General features: G+C 50.9%; 1 protein-coding gene across 3 annotated transcripts; it reads right to left on the bottom strand.

Moving 5' to 3' along the window:
* Positions 1-239: 239 nt before the first annotated feature.
* Positions 240-17,302, bottom strand: NAB2 (NGFI-A binding protein 2). Of its 3 annotated transcripts, none has more exons than XM_053370388.1 (7): positions 16,651-17,302; positions 12,831-13,596; positions 11,759-11,892; positions 9,695-9,746; positions 7,592-7,717; positions 4,045-4,240; positions 240-2,882 (listed from the first exon to the last, which is right to left on the bottom strand). In XM_053370388.1, exons 1-7 carry the CDS (start codon positions 16,734-16,736, stop codon positions 2,782-2,784), a joined length of 1,461 nt encoding a protein of 486 aa, XP_053226363.1. In that variant the 5' UTR covers positions 16,737-17,302; the 3' UTR covers positions 240-2,781. The 3 variants fall into 3 exon arrangements, with proteins under 3 accessions (XP_053226363.1, XP_053226353.1, XP_053226343.1); XM_053370378.1 differs by having other exon boundaries at positions 4,045-4,245; positions 7,591-7,714; positions 16,651-17,301; XM_053370368.1 differs by having other exon boundaries at positions 4,045-4,245; positions 7,591-7,717; positions 16,651-17,297.
* Positions 17,303-18,510: the final 1,208 nt, after the last annotated feature.

Below are 18,510 nucleotides of genomic sequence, written 5' to 3'. Positions count from 1 at the left end.
TTCCCAAGCAGTGATGGTATGACTTTTGGGCTGTGAGAGACCCAGGTGGGGTGAAAATTCCCTGTCCTTTCTCATTCCTGGGGAAGTGTGGGAAAGCGTCTTTTGCTACTCCACGTAATAACAAGATCTCTCCCCCCCCCCTTTCCCGTTCTGTTCTCTGTTGTTCTGGCTCCACCCACCCCATTTGCCAATGCCCCTTAATCTCCCAGCCTGTGAAGAGGTGCAAATAGATGGTAAAATAAGCCGTAAAATAAGACTTTATTCCAAAATAACAAAATAAATAATCTACTGTACACATTACAAAGGAAAGGGTGCTAATTTTCTCTAAAAAGACACCAAGGCTCTATGGGACAAGATGAGGAACCGGAAGCAAGAGCCTGTGGCTGCTAATGTTTGCCTCAACAGGATTTCATGGCCTTCCTTGGACAATCCATGTTTTGCACCTGTATGTCCAAACAAAACCTCACTACAGTACAATTAGCTTAAATCGTCAGCAAAATACAGAGCAGTCACTGTTCTTTTTTCTCCATCCTGACAAGCAGTGGTTATGCCAGGCATGAGGAGCCAGGCATCCTCCAGATGTGGTTGGATTACAACTCCCATCAGCCCCAGCCAGTATGAACAATGGCCAGGGGTGACAGGAATTACAGCTCAGCAACATGTGGAGATCCAGAGGATCCATTTCCCTTGGCAACACCATATTCCCTTGCACTGCAGAAATGGACTATGTTGCCTTTTCTTCAAGCCACCCCAGACTACAGACTCACTGAAATCCATGAACGTGTCTAAGTTAGGCCCATTAATTTCAGTAGGTCTACTTAAGCAGAATGCCACATGTGATAGATTCCCCACCCCCACCCCAGAACCTTAGGGAGGTGTCCCCCTTCCCTCCTCGTTTCCTGTTGCAGCCCTTCCCCTCTGCTCCGTTCACATGGAGAAGGGAGATGGGGCTGCATTCAAGAAAGCCCAAAGGAGGGATTAGCTCTGGCTTATCTGACCCACAACACAATGCAGGATTGAGGCTGAACAATTACTATCTTTCCTTATGGCAGCTGTACAGTTCATGCACTCCTGGCCTCCTTAAAGGTCACTATAATCAATCCTCTGCCCCGGAAGTGGTTGAGCTCTACTAGAAATGTGTCCTATCTCCCATTGAAAGATTCCAAGTGGTACAATGGTAAACTACTACAGAACTTCCAGAACTAACTGAAAATTAAACCACAAGTGGGAACCTCAAATAAATAGGTGGCATTTTCAGTGTATGCACTTGGGGCCTTCTGCCTTTACCTGTTTCTCTATGGCTGCCTTTTGCTAGAATATTATAATTTATTCAATTTCTTACTCTGCCTTTGCCATAAGGTCCCAGCGCGGGTTATACCAATTTAAAAATGCAATTGTGCACCAGTTTCTTGCCTACATGCAGCTGCTCCAAGATGGAAGATCCACACAGCAACTCAGGGGCATTCAAATCATCACGTTCCCCTTGAAGTACCAGAGGAAACACTGGTTCTGAGTTGTCCTGTCTCGTACAACAACACCTCTTGGTCTTGAGGCCACTGGCTTCTCTTCCTTGCAAGGAGCAAAAGCATTAGATGAGCCCCCAAGAGTATGAACTGATTGCCAGGAAAGCGGCGGCTGGGAGAACAAGCTGCTCCCAGTGAAGGAGTGAGCCTGATGCTCCTTCTGGATCCAACAGAGAGAAGACTCACTTGTATTTCCTCTCCCTTTAGGGCGCTACTGCAGATCACATAAAATTGGGGTGGGCGTGGTAAGCCTTTTTCAAAAGTCAATTCTAATTCCTGCAACTACACAAGTTTAGTAAAATAAGAAATTAAAAAACAAATCTGCTGCTGGAACAGGATGGAACTGTAAATTTCACCAGCATGCCCCAAAAACTAATGGCAGTCACTAAATAGATCCATGTTGTTTAATTGGTCAAATTCTCAGACAGATTCCCTCAGGCAGGCATGGAAGCAAATACCTCTCAGGATTCCAAAACACGACTGAGCAGTGAATCAGTACCATTGGTGACTATAAACACCAGAATAAGGTCAAGACCAAGGGAGGTAATGATGCTGGAGCTATTTTGAGCATTGTATACGCAATCTACAATTGAAAGTGTGACAACCGATACACAATAATGTAAGGAATATCATGTCTGCCACTTGTCCATATGCAAGGCAGAGTGTGTGTGTGTGTGTGTGTGTGTGTGTGAGTGAGAGAGAGAGAAGGACAATGGAGAGAATGTGTTGTATGTACACGTATGGGATGCAAGTGTAAGTCAGTGCGTTATCATAAGAAATTTGGATGCAGAAAAATAATCAATGCTTGTGTCTGAGAAATCGAATCAGCTTTTTGTTCGGGGCATAAAGTGTATTGGTGTGGGGTTTTGTGTTTTTATGGCTATGTACCCCAGAGTTCCAGGCTTCATGAGAGGTGAAAGGCAATGGGTGAGGCTGACTTTCCAGCAGCCTTTCACAGGGCAAAGCCAGCCACAGATTGGGTCTCCCTGAGCTCATGGCTATCGCCTGTAGTGAGGATGGCCCCCAACATCTTACATAGTTAATAGGGAGGGGGAGAGGCAGGTTCTCCATTTTGTGACGAGAACCAGGAGTAATAAAACGTGTTGTGCTAATATGGTAGCCTTGCTCTGTTGAGGAAACCAAGCACGCCTCCTTGTGGTGATGGGGAGAATTGCGCCCCTCTCCCCTGCCAGAGTCTGATGTTCAGAGCTGGTTGGCATGTTATTGCTTGGCGACTGAGCCTCAAGCCACCTGCTGCTCATTGCCGGCTGGTATCCGGTTCCACCTTGATGCTGTTTCTTCTAGCTTCGGCCTGTGCTGCTGGGGGCTGGCACCGCTCAGAAAGATTTTCCCCAAACTCTAAAATGAGAAATTGAAAGTCAGGCAGAAATATGCAATTTCCTGTCCTTGGCCTCTTTTTCTGTTGTTATTAACTTCAAGCAGCAAGGAGCTCCTGCCACAACTGTGGGCTTCCCTTCAGTTGCACATCCCCACAGCCACAATGTATTTTTTTGGGTGGTTCCAAAGGTTATACGCTTAGCACCTGAGCTCTGAAGCACCATCCCCTCAGTTTTCCCTGCCATTCTCCAGTGACCACAAGGAAAGATCACCACACGGTGATCTTTGCTGTCAAAAATTATTTTGCTCCTGTAAGCTTACTCTTAGGGTGCTTCCAGACATTCCTTTTCTCAAGCATTCGTTGTGATTTGTTTGTGGGGAGGTTATACAACATCGCATCACCCAATCGTTATCCTACACTTGGCAGTGCATTTTCTTGTCGCATTCCTTATCGCAAAACATCCAACCTTTTGTGCAAGAGGTCCAAATCGGCTTTAGTTGCACAACCTGAATTTGCCAGTATGTGACTGAATCCCACCCTAAAACAGCGTCAGCCTGGAAGCCCCTTAATTAATGAAACAAAAAGAATTTGGCAGGCACAAAATCTATGACACGACGCTTTTATTCCTGCCATCTCCTTGCAACATAGTAATAACCAATATAAGGTAGCACAATGATCTTGAGCTTAGTGTGGCTATTGAGATTTTGCTGTGCCCAAAACTGTGTTTTGGAAGCCATCAAAGTTAGTCTTGCCAGACATTCATGTATTTTGCATTTTCTTGATTTAATGATGTCTTTCCTGACTAAGCCCAGCTAGGCCGTGTTTGTGAAGGCTCCTTATCCTTTCTGACTAAGCCTTAGGAAAAACTTTCTGGCTGCAAGAGCTGTTTGAAAATGGAAGAGTCTCCCACGGGAGGTGGTGGACTCTCCTTCCAAGTAGGTTTTTCAGCAGAGGCTGAATGGCCACCTGTCATGGATGCTTTAGCTGAGATTCCTGCATTGCAGGGGTTGGACCAGATAACCCTCAGGGTCCCTTCCACCTCTACAGTTCTGGTTCTATATGCCCGTTGCTATCCTAGCTGTGGTGCCCACTGATTAGTTTAGCGAAGCTGATGGGCAAGGCTTCTCTTGCTATCCCAGGCCTGTGCTGCCCAATAAAGTCCTGGGAGAGGAAGCCTCTTACCTTGGCTTGGGGGCTTCCCTGGCAGGCAGGGGCTGAGCCGTCCAACCCGCTCGTGCGACACCAGCCGGGCCAGACGCAGCCCTTCATCCATCAAAGTCTGCTGCAGGATATGACGACTCCATAGTCCATGGGGCGGGAGGCTCAGAAGTGTGTCAGGGGCAGCGTTGGGGGGTGGTGTAAGCCGAGGACAGGATCCGGTTGCTGCAGAAAAGGGGGAGGGGGAAATCAATGGGGAGGACGGTGCGAACTTGTGCGAAAATGGATCGAGTCAACAGAATGACCCGATCTACTCCAGAACTTAGAATCTCTTCCAAACAAAAGCTACGATAAGAACTAGGAGTAACCTAGACACAGAAAAGCCAAGTCCCCATTGTCTATCCTGCTCTAACATGGTCAAGAAACGGAGCTTAGAATAGGTTCTTAAAGACTGGAATCACTGAGGGAGGCAGATTGAGTAGGGATTCTGTTCTTCCAGGACGCACATTCTGCAAGTGAGATACAGAGCAGAACACTGTTCTTCAACTGGTGGGAGCAGCCTGATCCAAGGTAGGTCGCAACAGGAACGCTAACCACCATGCAAACATACGGAATGGGTCCCCAAATGCATGTTCGGGTTAAAAGTGGGTCCTAAGTCTAAAAAGGTTGAAGATACCTAGAGTAGAAACGGGCAGCACTGTTTCCTGGATCAGTTTATGTTTGGTGGGACCAAAAACACAAGGGGAACACACCTTCCAGCTTTTTTCAATCCTGTCAGATAAAGAATTCCCTATATAGGGAAGCTTTTAATGTGTAGTGTTTTATTATGTTTTTATATATGTTGAAAGCTGTCCAGAGTGGCTGGGGCAACCCAGTCAGATGGATGGGGTACAAATAATAAATATTATAGTACTATTATTATGAAACTCTTGCATACAATTCAACCAGGGCACATCAATTAAAATCACAGGGGGAGGGAGTGGACCCAGATGATTTGAATAATTTAAATCATGTTTTCCACTGGCACTTCATGAATTTCCTAAATTATGCATAGTAATTAGTTGATCTAGTCACATAAAACCTATTAATCTACAACTATACAGCATCTGCATTATATAGGAGAAAGAACAAAAGGGCACTGTGGTAACATTTGGAAGGGCACAGGTCAACCACCATGGTCCAGAGAACACATTATCCTCTACTCTGAAAACAGAAGCCCATTCACATAAGCTGGGGATGCGACCAGGCAGGTTCCCTCTTATGGTGGGAGCTGCTGAGGAGAACAGGAGCAGCACCCCGAGACCTGCGCGAGGCAGGGGTCAGGAGCACATCACATGCCTTTAAGACCTCTGTGTTCATGGGAACTCGGCTGCCGTTCAGCTCCCTGCCAACATGAGGCCTTGCCCCAACGAACCTGATCCCGTCAATGACGTCAGTTTGGCACCTCAGAACGATGGCACCCGGGGGCACCTCCCTGCTGACACTTGCAAAGAATTACAGGAGGAGTTGCTGGAATGCCAAATCAGAAGTGGCGATTGAAAAGTGCAAAACAGGAAGGGGGAACTTGTGGTATTGAAAGATGCTGTTGGACCTCATCTCCCATCAGATGCAGCCAGCCGGGTCTGGAGGTATAATCCAGCACTATGTGGAGGACCAAAGGTTAGAAAGCCTTTGGTCTTAATGTGTCCATCTTTATTTTCTCTGGCTGTGTCTCTGAACAGGTGAAGCTGCCCTGAGTCAGATCTGCAAAGCCCAGCACTGTCCATTCTAGCATTACCCATCTGCTGGCTCTCCAGATATTTAGGGCTACAACTCCCATCAGCCTTGGACAATACTACAATGGTTCAGGGTGAAGGAGTCGCAGTCAAAACCGCCAGGTGGGGGGGGCAAGTATGGGAAGGCTGATCTGCTCTGACAGGCAGTGACTTTCCAGGATCTCAGGCACGAGTCCTGCTACACAAGGCTATTCTAACTCAGCCTTCTCCAGATGCTGCTGGACTCTGACTCCCATCAGCCCCAGTCAGCATTGCCAGAGGCCAGAGATGATGGCAGCTGTGAGCCCAACAACATCTGGAGCAGCAGATTTGAGAAGGCTGTCCTGCAAGACAGCTGCCCCTGGGACCTTCTGCAGGGAGAGCGGGCGCTCTATCTCTGAGCTATGGGATCCCTTTCTAATCTCTTGGAATCTTCTGAGAGTTGCCAAGCAAGTCTTGGCTGCTCTGTGCAGAAAGATGGAATATAAAGTAAGTGAATAAAGTCTTAGGGATGTACATGACATTGTTTGCATTTCAGAGAGAAAGTTGTCATAGTTCTGAGAAGGAAACACAGGAGGTTTCTTCAACAGAAATGAAAAGCTGGTTTTAAAGCCAACCTACTGCTGCATATCCCTCTAATAAACTCCCTGGGGCTGCTGCTTTTGTCAGGGTACTGAGAATTTTCTGCCCAAAATCCACAGCCCCTCTGGAAAACGGCAGTTAGGACACTGAGATGGCTTTTAGGAAACACAAATATGCCTAAAAGAGTAGGTTTTGATACTCAAGGGTTTCAAAAAAAATAAAAATCAAAGCTCAAAATATCTGTATTGTTTGGCGAGGGAAAGGTCTGTGCACATGAATCTGAGGTGGCAAAATGCAGAAAGCATTCAGGATGAAGTCAAAATCAGACAGAACTTAGTGCTGTTGTGCAAAGTCTGTGAGCCACAGAATATGATTCCAAATTATGTACAAGTCAACACATGTTCCAAGTTTAGAAAGAGCAAACAAACAAAGGGCGAAAGACTCAGAGCTCCAACACAAAGGAAGGGTATTTGAGCCTGCCTGTAAGTCTAGGGGACTTCTTCTGGCCCCATGGCCAAAGGGCATGAGATCCAGGGGGCCTGTTTATTCAGCATTCATCCCAATTTGCTCACCCAAAGCTTACATGGAGGTTAGATTCTAGATCCAGTTTCTATTGAGCATTTGTTCGGATTTGTTTGTGGGGTTATTATATGACAATGAACATTCATCCTGCATTCTTCCTGATTTGCTGGCATGGTGTTTTATATGTCCTCCTGTTACGTCATTTGTTCATCCCGCATTTTTCAATACATTTACCAGTCACTTTCCAAGCCTCAAAAAGTCATACTTTTTAAAAAAGTGGATTTGTTGCACTAGGAAAACAGACTATTTTTTTCTGGGTTTCAGCCATTTCTGGACTCTAATCCATCAGACCTCCTGCCCCTGAGCTGTTTCCCTGACAGCTGATCATTATATGAACTACTATTTAGGAATTGGTGCCCGAATTTGCTTTTTTCCTCTTCCCTCTTTGCCTGTTTCTTTACTTGTTGTGCTTTTTAGATAGTAAGTCTGCAGGCAGGTACTACTTTGTTTGAATTAACTGCATGTAATCCACTCTTGGAGCCTTTTTGGCTAAAAAGCAAGGTACGGAAGCTCTAAATAAAAATAATAAAAAACAAAACAGTGCAAACCTAAACTTACTTGCACCCGCCCCACAAAACAGTGACAGTCTTGAGGCACCCTAATTTACTTCTCCATGCAGTTGGAACATTTAATTGGAGCTCAGTCCACTCACCCTGTGGGTGTCCATCTAAGCTTTCCCCTGACAAGCTGGCTGTGTCTTCCTCCACGCTGGACCGGTACTGAGGAAGGAAGGGTTCGCAGACCAAGGGAAGTTCAGGACGGCTGTGCTCAGCAACCTGCTGGAAGGACAAGGGAGGCAGGCATTAAAGCTGGGCGTATAGTCCTTTGGCAAAAGACTTTGCCTCCACCGTAAACACATCCCCCACTAGGTTTGTCAGATTCAATGCTGGAGACCATTCACTTAAAAGTGACTTGAAATGCATGCAACTGTTCAATGTGCACTTTATTTTATCTGCAAATGTCAGCTATACCCCATGCTCAAGCAGAAATGGGACTGTGGTGTCTGGGGAAGGGAATTAATGCTCAACCAACAGTTGACACAATGGAATCGTCCCACATGAGACTAATGGCTTCACGGGAAGAGATGGATGCATGGAAAGGGTTAACCGCCCACCACCCCCACACACTGCAGCTGCTATTGAAAGATAAAAATGCACATTAGACCCCTGTACATATTTAATGACCCGTTTAGTTTGGCCCCTAATCTCCTGATGTTGCAAGAGATACGGCAGTCACAGCGTCTCCACTGTCTCCTGTGTGTCCCCCAGAGCCCTGAATCAGATTGGGGAAGGGGTGTTGGAAGGCAGGCCCAGGATGGGACAGGGCAGGAGAGGCCAACTGGGGAGGTTTAAAGGCGGGTGGATGCTCTCTAGCTTCGAACCTTGCTAGGGAAAAGTCAGTTAGAGCCAGGAAGCTTATTTCGGCAGAGGCTCCAGCTTTAATTGAATTGTCACTATGACCAGTACTTTTTGCATTTAATTATCCTCTAATCCCACTGCTTATGATTCCACCCCCACATGTATACCTGCAGCTGCAGCTTATGTTATAACTGAGGATAATATTTCAGAGATCTGATGAAATGAACTCTAAACTACTACTACTACTTACTTACTTACTTACTTACTTACACGTCTCCCATCTGACTGGGTTGCCCCAACCACTCTGGGCAGCTCCCAAGAAAAAATTGTAAAAGTACAATACAACATCACACACTAAAAACTAAAAACTTCCCTAAAGTTTCCTTCCCTAAAGACACCTTCAAATCACATAACTGTTTATCTGTTTGACATCTGCTGGGAGGGCGTTCCACAGGGAGGGTGCCACTACCGAGATGGCCCTCTGCCTGGTTCCCTGTAACTTGGCTTCTTGCAGTGAGCAGAAGACCCTCAGAGGAGGACCTCAGTGTCCAGGCTGAGCAATGGGGGTGGAGACACTCCTTCAGGTATTCATGGCCGAGGCTGTTTAGGGCTTTAAAGGTCAGCACCAACATTTTGAATTGTGCTCGGAAACATACTGGCCCCACACAGAGCACATTGCAGTAGTCCATGCGGGAGATAACTAGAGCATGCACCACTGGCGAGACAGTCTGCAGGCAGGTGGGGTCTTAGCCTGCGTACCAGATGGAGCTGGTAGAGAGCTGCCCTGGACACAGAATTAACCTGTGCCTCTATGGACAGCTGTGAGTCCAAAATGACTCACATTTTTGTAGTGCAGGAAGGGGGCTGGGCTGAGCTGGCTGAGCGCCATTTTGGGCAGCGCCTCTCCGGAGCCAGCCAGCCCTTTCGGACCGCTTGTCCCTCCACCGCTCACAAGGGCAGGCACAGGAGCCGCGGTTGGGAGAGTGCAGTGCCGATGGCAGCAGCATAGGTAAGCAGGGGGAGGGGAGGGGCTGGGGGAGAGAAGCTCCCTTTGACGTGTGTGCGCCTGCACGCAAGGTCCAACCCGCCACAAGGTCTGGGGGACGATGAACTGGCCTCCTCCAAAAAAAGTTTGCTGACCCCTGATCTAGCTGAGCACTGTCTCTGCTCTGACTGGCAAGAGACCTCCATGCTGGCAATTCAGCTGGGGATCTCCTGCATGCAAAGTGAGTGCTTTCCCCTGGTCCATCGTACCATATACTTGCCAGTTTCTATGTGTGTGAACACGTGAATCACCACCACCATTTATGTAGCAGTTTCTCTGGGGATCCACAGGGCTTCCCATTCATTATCTTTGCAATCTCATGCAGGCGCAACTGGGCTGGCTCTGCAGCTTACCTCCTGCTTGAAGCGCTTGGCTTGCCCAGAACCGCTCTCATCCGGATGCAGCCTGAGGACAAAAGACACAATGGAGTCAGAACATTCTGCTAGGTAACGGGCCAGGATTTCGTCCCTGGCCTGGGCACTGAAGAAGTCAAAAAGGTATCAAGAATGATTTAAACATACTGCCAGGTAGTGAGGAACTCAGCCATATAACGTTGCATGCCTTCCTACATTTAAACTGAGCCCCTCACCTGAACATGCCAGTTTAGCACATACAGGATTCTGCAGCCTGGGACGCTGCAGGCATATTAATGTTGCAGGCACAGCAGCTGAGGGCCTGTTTAAGTGAGACGCTGGGCACCTACAATATCACACAGATAAACTCTTTTTGCCCATTAACTGCCACATTGACTCCACTGTAATGGGAAACCACGAGAACGTGTTGCAGTGGGTGTTGGATTTGTGCCCTCCCCTTTCCCTTTTGAACTAATCACAGTTCTCTGTTACATTGGGAATCTGTGATCTGTAGTTTGATGCTCTGGTTTGATAACTTGCCACAATTAGAACAAACCACGGGTCCTCAAGTTTGGACATAACTGCGAACTGTGGTTAGTTCAAAAGTGAACGCTGAAGCTTTTGATCTCTTTGCACATGCACAGAAGGAGGAGAGGGGTGTGGAGGGAGTGCTTGCAAACCAGAGGCTCATGCAAGGCCCTGACCTTCAGTGCCAAACAATGGATTCCTCTTACATTTGAACCAGGCCATTCCATGAGCGAGAGCAGCAGCAAGGGCCATAAGCAGAAAGGGTGGCAGAATGTGCATGTACTGCACAGTCACAGCTGGGTCAGCTCCAGTTGCCAAAGAGTGCCAAGCCCATTTACTGGGTGCCCAAACTACTATTTGAAGCAGTGGGGAAGCAACTCTTCATTTTTAAAGTTTCTGCCCTTCATCCAAACAGGTCCCGAGGCAGTATATAATACTAACAACAACAACAAAATACAACTGAAGCAAAGCATAATCTATCATAAAACAAACTAACAGGCAAAAAGCAGGTAAAATACAAATATACACCTTGTAAAATATCTGGGCAGTAGCAGCCAGTGTGGAGGCACGGGTGGGGCTCTGTTGCTCTCCTGGCTTCCCAATACTCAGTCACTACCATCTGCCAAAAGGGGGACAGGTTAAAGTTCTGGGAAGCTGGGAGAGCATTGGAGCCCCACCTGCGCCACCCACTAGGCACTACTCTATCTGGGCAAACAAGGAAGTCTTAATCTGGGACTGAAAATATTCTAATGTTGACATCACTAGTAAGGGTATTTCAAAATTGGGGTGTCACTGCAGAAAAGGCCCTGCCAGGGGCTGAGATAAACAGGCCAGGTGGACATCTCTCAGCAGAACTCACTTTGTCCCAGGACCCAGCAAAGCTCAGTCCAGGTCTCTGTGATGTTGGGGCACAAAAATATCAGGAAAAATAATAATTAGAAACATTCTTCTGTCACTGAGCAATGGCAAAGCATCCTCACCTATCAGGAATTAGGGGACAGGGCTTCTAGATCAGAAATCTGTGTTTCCAGATAAACCAGAGTTTTGGTTGTATTTACTTTTAACTAAAGTAGGCACTGACACCTCCCTTCTTGCCAATCTGGAAGGACAGCTGGAGAGGGTTCAAACAGAAGCAAAGGCTCTCCACCCTACCAGGCAGAGAATCTTTATGCTGCTTGCTGAACCATCTCCCCACCCTGCCTCACAGCAGAGGTGCCAGCTTGCGAGGGCAATGGGGGGGGGGCAACGTCACTTCAGTGGCTGGCAGCTCCTGATCCGCCTCCTCTTGGTTCTGCCACCAGCAGAAGGCTGCTTCACAGCAGGAGGATGAGGAGGAAGAGCTGCCACTGGAGCTGCGCTGTGCACGGCTCTGCGGTTCGCCTCTGCCTTCTGGGATGGGGGGAGGAGAAGGGCTCAGTCCCCAGGAGCTGGTGCCCCTGACCTACAGTAGCATTACAGCAGGAGGCCACAGCCTCACTTTCAGGTAACCCCCCCAAGGCTCTACTACTAGCAAGAATGAGAGGGTTTGGTTCTCACCTGGATCCCTTAAGTGAGGACAGGTAGCTGCTCTCCCGGGCCACCTGGCGTGACAGTGAGAAGAGTTCCACCCTTCGCAGCAGCAGGGAATTGTCTCGCAGGCAGAACTGAGCAGCGGCCTCGTTGATGGTGAGCTGGGAGGATGGAGAGGGCAGAGTGAGTCTCTGGGGAAGCAATGAGGACACTGAGTCCACAGGGCTCTTGGGGTACAGCAAGGGGAGGCAACGTTGGACGATGCTGGACTCCAGCTCCCATAGACCCTACCCAGCCTGGCCCATGAACACAGAGGGTGGGACCTGGAGTACAAAAACACCTACAGAGCACCATGTTGTCTACCCCTGTGGTTCTTGGGGAACTCATGAGCAAAGAGCAGCCAATCACTGCCATCTGAAGAGCAGCGCATGGCTTACCACTGGGCAACGTTGGTGAGGAGTGCCAGGCACACACCCCACACAATCGCTTGCCAGTTTGCGGTCTCTTTTAAAGGAAAGCTCCCCATTGTAACAATGCTGTGGGGAAGACTGGAGGGGCGCTTGAGGGGTGAAGGGGGCAGACAAAGAACAACAGCAAGTCTAACTCCCCTCTTCTGTAACAATCCAGAATCAATATTTTATTACCAGTTTCTTGAATAAAAAATGCCTGTGATATACAGATCACCAGGCAGAACTCTGTTCATGCAATACTCCCAGTGGGTGGAAAGGTGAAGGAAGCAATTTCAGCCCCCTGAAAACCTACCCTGAAAGCTGCAGGGGACTGGGAAAAATTCCTTCCCACAACCCTCCCACCACTGGCAGTGTCTGCCGGATCAAAGCTCCTTTCGTTCAGGGAAAAGGAAGCCTGGCTCTAAGCTAATTTAGCTCCCTTTAGAGTTGGAGCGCCCAAACCCCATTTTAAAAACAAAACAATACGAACTAGCAGACATGCACTCCCCTTGCCACAAAGTGTAACCCCCACGTGCACCGCATGGGGCTGCTCCACTGCAAACTCTGGGTCTGAGCCAGCTCTGCTTGGGCCTGGAGGAGTCCCCTGATGGTGAGCAATCCTGCCTCCCCAGCCAGCCTCCTTGGCTCACCTCATGAAGCGTGAGCTGCTTGCCCTCGCATCGCCGGGTCTCGCCTCGTCCGTAAATGGCGCTGTGGCGCCGGATCTCTTCCTCTTTGCGAGGGTCCCCGCTGTCCATCCGGAAGATGTGCCCCACTGCTTTGGCCAGCTTCTTGTTCAGCTTCATGAGGGTCCTCAGCTCGGTCTCGCCGCCACGGGGGCAGCTGCGCAGCAGTCGGTCCACACCCTCCGAGACCGCCTGTGCCAGCTCTGGATCCAGGTGCTCTGCGGATGAGGGGTGCTCGCTGGGCGAGGAGGCTCCTCCTTCCTCTTCCGATTCTGGATTGCCCCACTGAATTGCCGGCAAGGGGGACAGCTTCTCTCTTGGATCCGAGGGGCTCTTGGCGGGGGAGGTAGCGCTGGCTCTGCTGAGGGTCTCTCCGGGGCTGGTGTGCCCGTTGGTCAGGGACTTGCGGCCCCCAGACTCAGAGATCTTGAACAGAGGGATGCTGCTCACAGGTATGGAAGGCACTGGCTGGTTGAAGAGCCCTGGGTTGGTGGCCCACTCCCGCAAGGCCTTCTGCAGGCGCCGGACATGGAGCGGTTTGGTTGCCATGCCAACCAGGGCCATGATCTCCAGGAACTCCTCCTCGCCTGCCTCACACAGCTGCTGCACATCGTCGCCGCCCTGCTGGATGAAGGTCTCATAGTAGGAGAGGAGGTTGGCTCTTTGCAGAACACGATACAGCTGGAGTTCGCCCAGGGTACGAGGCAGGGACAGGGCCATAGCCAGAGGCCTGCAGCAGGGACAGAGTGCGAGGTGAGCCGGCAGAAAGGGTGGGTGAAACGGAGAGATGAAGTCGCACCCTCTTGTCTCGCCCCCATGGTTAATCAAAGCAGGGGGAGAGAAGGCAGGCATGGGACTGGTGGACAAATGGAGAGCACGTGCTGGGGCTTATTAGCCACAACCAGGTTTGGAATGATAGAATCATAAAACTGTAGAATTGGAAGGGACCCAGAGGGTCATCTAGTCCAACCCCTTTGGATTGCAGAAATCTTTTGCCCAACCTGGGGCTCAAACCTACGACCCTGAGATTAAGGGTCTTATGCTCTACCAACATGGATAATTTAACCTGTACCCACAATCCATTTGGTTTGAGGCCTGATTCGCCCCTAAAAGGGGGTGCTTGTTTTCTGCAAGTTAACGGTTATGTACTCTGCTAACACAGAGGCCCTTGATTAGACTGTCCCCATGTAAGCTATTAATTCACACTGAAGTCTCTCCATGTGGTTACCATACCACAGAAGACGATTGTGCAGAAGAAACAAGCACCACTTATCTGTGTGAACTGGTCCTAAGCAAGGAACTTGCACAGAGGAGGGGGACCAAGATGGTCAAAGGCCTGGAAACCAAGCCTTATGAGGAACGGTTGAGGGAGCTGGGTGTGCTTAGCCCGGATAAGAGGAGACTGAGAGGAGATAGGAAAGCCATCTTCAAATAACTTAAGGGTTGTCACATGGAAGAGGGAGCAAGCTTGTTTTCTCTTTCTCTGGAGGGTAGGACCCGAACCAATGGATTCAAGTTTCAAGAAAGGAGATTCCTACTAAACATCAGGAAGAACTTTGTGGTGCTAAGTGCTGTTAGCAGACTCCCTCAGGAGATGGTGGACTCTCCATCCTTGGAGGTTTTAAAGAAGAGGTTGCTGGGCATCGGTCAGGGATTCCAGCATCACAGAGGATTGGACTGGATGACCCTCGGGATCCCTTCAAACTCTACAATTCTGTGATTCTATAAAGGGGGTGGAAGAGATCCCCCCCTCCCTTGCCACCCTGTAAAACATTGCGACTGTGATTCGGATCATCCTTAGTGATTGTGAGCCCGAGGCCAGAGGGTGGCATTTTCTCTGGATGAATTGGCCTGGAATAAGTGAGTGTCATCTGGCGTACCCACATCCTGCACAACAACCTCCAACCGTAGCACACAGCCATCTTCCCATCAAAGCAAAGAGCTCGCCCCCCACGTCACTTTTTCCTCTGCACTGTCATTGAGCCTATTCAGTCAGATCTACACAAAATGCATGCTGAAACTGGGGAAGCGTCGCAGCTCACTGGCAGAGCAACTGCTGGGTGTGCAGAGTGTCCCAGGTTCAATTCCTGGCATCTCCAGGTGGGGCTGGGCATACCCCCTGCCTAAAACTCCAGAGAACCACGACTAGTCCGCGTAGACAGTCCGAAGCTTGAGGGCCAGACAAGCTTGAGGGCACATGCCTCAGGGAGCAGGTCTGGTGAGCAGGGAGTTGCAGCTGAAATACTGGGTGGCAGTGCTGGGTGTCCCATGCGGCCTGCCCTGTGCCTCTTACACTAGCCTGTTGCCCTCAGGAGTGGTGAAGAATGCTGTCCCATTGCACAGTGTGGAACACGTGCACCATCTATGCGGGGCCATGGGAGCCAAGGCCCCCCCTTTTCACTTAAGGGGCCACCCTCCAAGCTCATGCATACACAGCATGGTGGTGTCACGCGGCCACGGCCCCCTCAGTCGTGGGGCAAAGCCTGGTGTGGAAGGAAGACTCAGCTATGAGCCTGTTCAAAATTGGAATGAAATGGGAAATGGGAGGTGGGGGTGTTGTCTTGTCTTGTCCTTCACCCCAGGCAGCAAAGTGCATCTACTTTACCCCTTTACCCATTTTGCACTCAGACCATGGCATGCAGGGAGAGTCCTCTGTCCCTGCCCTGAATTACTCAAAATGAAGGTACAAAACGCACCTTTAGCTCTCCCCACCCCCCCACACCACTGATGCACTACCAATAGCTGAATGGGACCTTCTGTCTGCACTAAAGCCAAGGACATTTCAAACAAACTCACATTACTTGGATCTTCTCTGCAAACTAGGAAGAGGCCACACACAAACACATGCTCTTTGTCTCCCCTAAAACACACCCACCCACACTCCGCAGACACCCACTCCTTGTCCCGTTTTGGTCAAAATGAAAGGCACTGGGGCACTTAGGATAGTTCTGTAAACTACCATTCTCCCCCCCCCCAATATGTGTTTATGTGTGTCTTTTCCCCGGAGCAATGCTACGGGAAAGTGCTGGAATGTGGAAATGTGAGTGATGGGGGGGGGGGTAAGGGAGCTGGGTAATGAAGCTTGCAGGGGGGGGAGGCACTGCCAGCTCCAAACTTCCTTGCCCTCCTCCCACATCATGCTTCCTGCCAATACTCTTCGGGAAGGAGGATTTCGGACTGGGAGTTTATGGGGACGTTCTGCTGTCTCCAGCTGACCAGGAAAGCTTCCAAGTCCTTTTGGAAGCGCCTAGGAGACACTTTCCCCAATCTCCCAAAGACATTTAGCTCCACGATTCGCCCTGCCTGCCCCTCCCCAGATACTCACAGTCCAAACCCTGGTTAGGTGCATTCAGGATGCTACAACCCAACCTAAAAATACCCCTGGGCATAATTTGAGATAAGAGATTTGAGGGCGGGGGTGCTGGGGAAGACCCTTTCTGATGGACCCGAAAGGGCAATACTTAGCCCGCGAACAGGGGCAGAAAAATGACAGGCCGAAGCGTCTCTGAGCGTGTGCAGAATCCACGGAGGAAGCACCGGGCCGCGCATCTCCCACTTGGGAGCCCGAGAGGCTCGGGTCGGGAGGGGCGCCTTCGCGAAAGCCTGGAGTCCCAGCACCTCTCCTCTCCCCCCCCCCGCGCCCCGGTCCCTTCAATCTACGTCCCCCCCCCCCCCGCCCGGCCTCCTAAGCGGGCAAGTCCCTGACTAGCTGCGGGAGCGGAGTTTGGGGCAGAGGCGAGAACGGAGGGAGACGACCCTCCCCCCCCCAGCGCGCCCCGCTTACTTTTGCGCGCGCTCCGTCCTGGCCGCGACCTCGAGGGGCTGCCGGCTTCCTTGGCAGGCGTCCCGGGGGGCGGGGGGGTGGGGCATGGACCCCGGGCCCTTCGAGCCTCGCTGGCGGCGGCGCCTTCCTCCTCTTCTGGGCGAGAGGCGAGTGCGCGCCGGGCGTCGGGTGGCGCCTGTCCGCCGGGGTGGCTCTCCGCCTCCGTCCCTGGCCGCGCCTCGGCCCCCCTCTCCTTCCTCCTCCTCCTCCTCCTCGCCTCGGCGCGGAGCCTCTGGCGCGGAATCGCCTCCCACGCCGCCGGATTTACAATGGAGCCGCGGCGGCTCGGAGCTGCTGCTGCTGCTGGTGGTGCTGGTGCCGCGCGTGGGAGGCGTCGGGGGCGGCAGGCGGCTCTTGCCTCGGACCAGAAAAGCGGCAGCGGCGAAGGAAAACGCCGCCTCCTCGCGCGCGCGCGCGCCCCTCCGCGCTGCCCACGCGCGGGCCGGGCAGGGGCCGAGCGCGCCGGGCTGCCGCTGCTTCGCCGCATGGCTGTCCCCGGCCTCCTCCGCGCGCCTCCCGAGGTCAGGCTTAGGATCCGGCGCCGCCGCGCTGGCTGGGGGCGGCGACGAGGCAGCTTGGCCCCGGCTCCCTTTTCCGGGCGTTGGGCGTGACGCCCCGCCTGGGAGAAATTGGTGTGCAGGACTTCGGAGTACCTGGCAAAGAGAAAGGGAGAAGTGCCTGCTCGGGGTTTCGCGGGTGGGGCTGCGTGCTCAACATAGGCGCCGACTCCATGGGGCTTGAGGGGGCCCGAGCCCCCTCAAAAATTCGTTTGGGGGGGCTCCGCCCCCCCAATAATCTCCGGCGCCCCTCCAGCAGAGCGCCATCGCCGCCCCTCCCCCAGCCCAAAATGCACAGGGGGGGCGGGCTGCATGCCTCCTGCCCTCCCTCCCGAGCAAAAGCTCCACCCAATTTCCTTTGGAGCTGATTAATAGGCGCAGCACGCTCTCCCCTATTCGCTCACGAGGAGGCGGCGCCACTTTATTTGCATATTCATGAGCTTATTTATTATTCATGAGCTTTCCCGGGCCCCCCCAATATTTTTTATAAGTCCGCGTCGCTGGTGCTCAATATCCTGCACCCGCCCGCCCTTCGTGCCAGGTGTGCACGGCTTTGCGTTTGCGTGAGTGCCTGGGTTTCACGTGTGCGATGTTGTGTTTGGAAGTGCAAGTGACGTGCATGGTGCGGGTGAGGTGGGCGTGCTGCCCGCTATTGTGTGAACTGGACGTCCGTGGGCGAAGTGTGCCTGTGACCGTGTAAACCATGGGGAACAAGCTTCCAAGGTTAACTGAAGGGTGCCGAGGCGGGGGGGGGGGGGGAGTTGAGAGGCGTATTATAAAATTATTCGTTGTCGAAATCCTGCTGGATGATTTTACAAATATTTTAGTGGCCAGAGCCAGGGTTTGGTAACTGAAATGGGAATAGCGTTGAGATACACGCTCCTCTTGTTTAAAAATGCCTCCCCGTGGTGGTGTCATTGTAGTTTAATACATGGGCAAGGGAGGGCATTGCCCCCCCCATCCAGTAAAACAATAGAAATACTTAACTAACTGACCAATCAGTCGTTTCTGCCCCCAACAAAGTCATGCCCCCCCAACAACCCCCACACACTATGCCCATAGTTGAATATATTCAAATTTCCACTCTACTGGAAACAAGCTTAATGGATTATTCTTCCATTCCAATTTTTTTGGATTGCCTTTTTAAAAGCAAAATTGAATGCCTTAAAAGTTTTTATTATTTTTTAAATGACCTGATCGTGACCAAAGAATTACACTGGGAGAGTGGGGATGACTCCACTGAAAATTTGCAGTGGAGACTTTG

The sequence above is a fragment of the Podarcis raffonei genome, chromosome 2, assembly GCF_027172205.1.
Source record: "Podarcis raffonei isolate rPodRaf1 chromosome 2, rPodRaf1.pri, whole genome shotgun sequence".
NCBI lineage: Eukaryota > Metazoa > Chordata > Lepidosauria > Squamata > Lacertidae > Podarcis > Podarcis raffonei.
The sequence above is the reverse complement of the archived record's forward strand: the minus strand, read 5'-3'. Positions and strand labels throughout refer to the sequence as shown.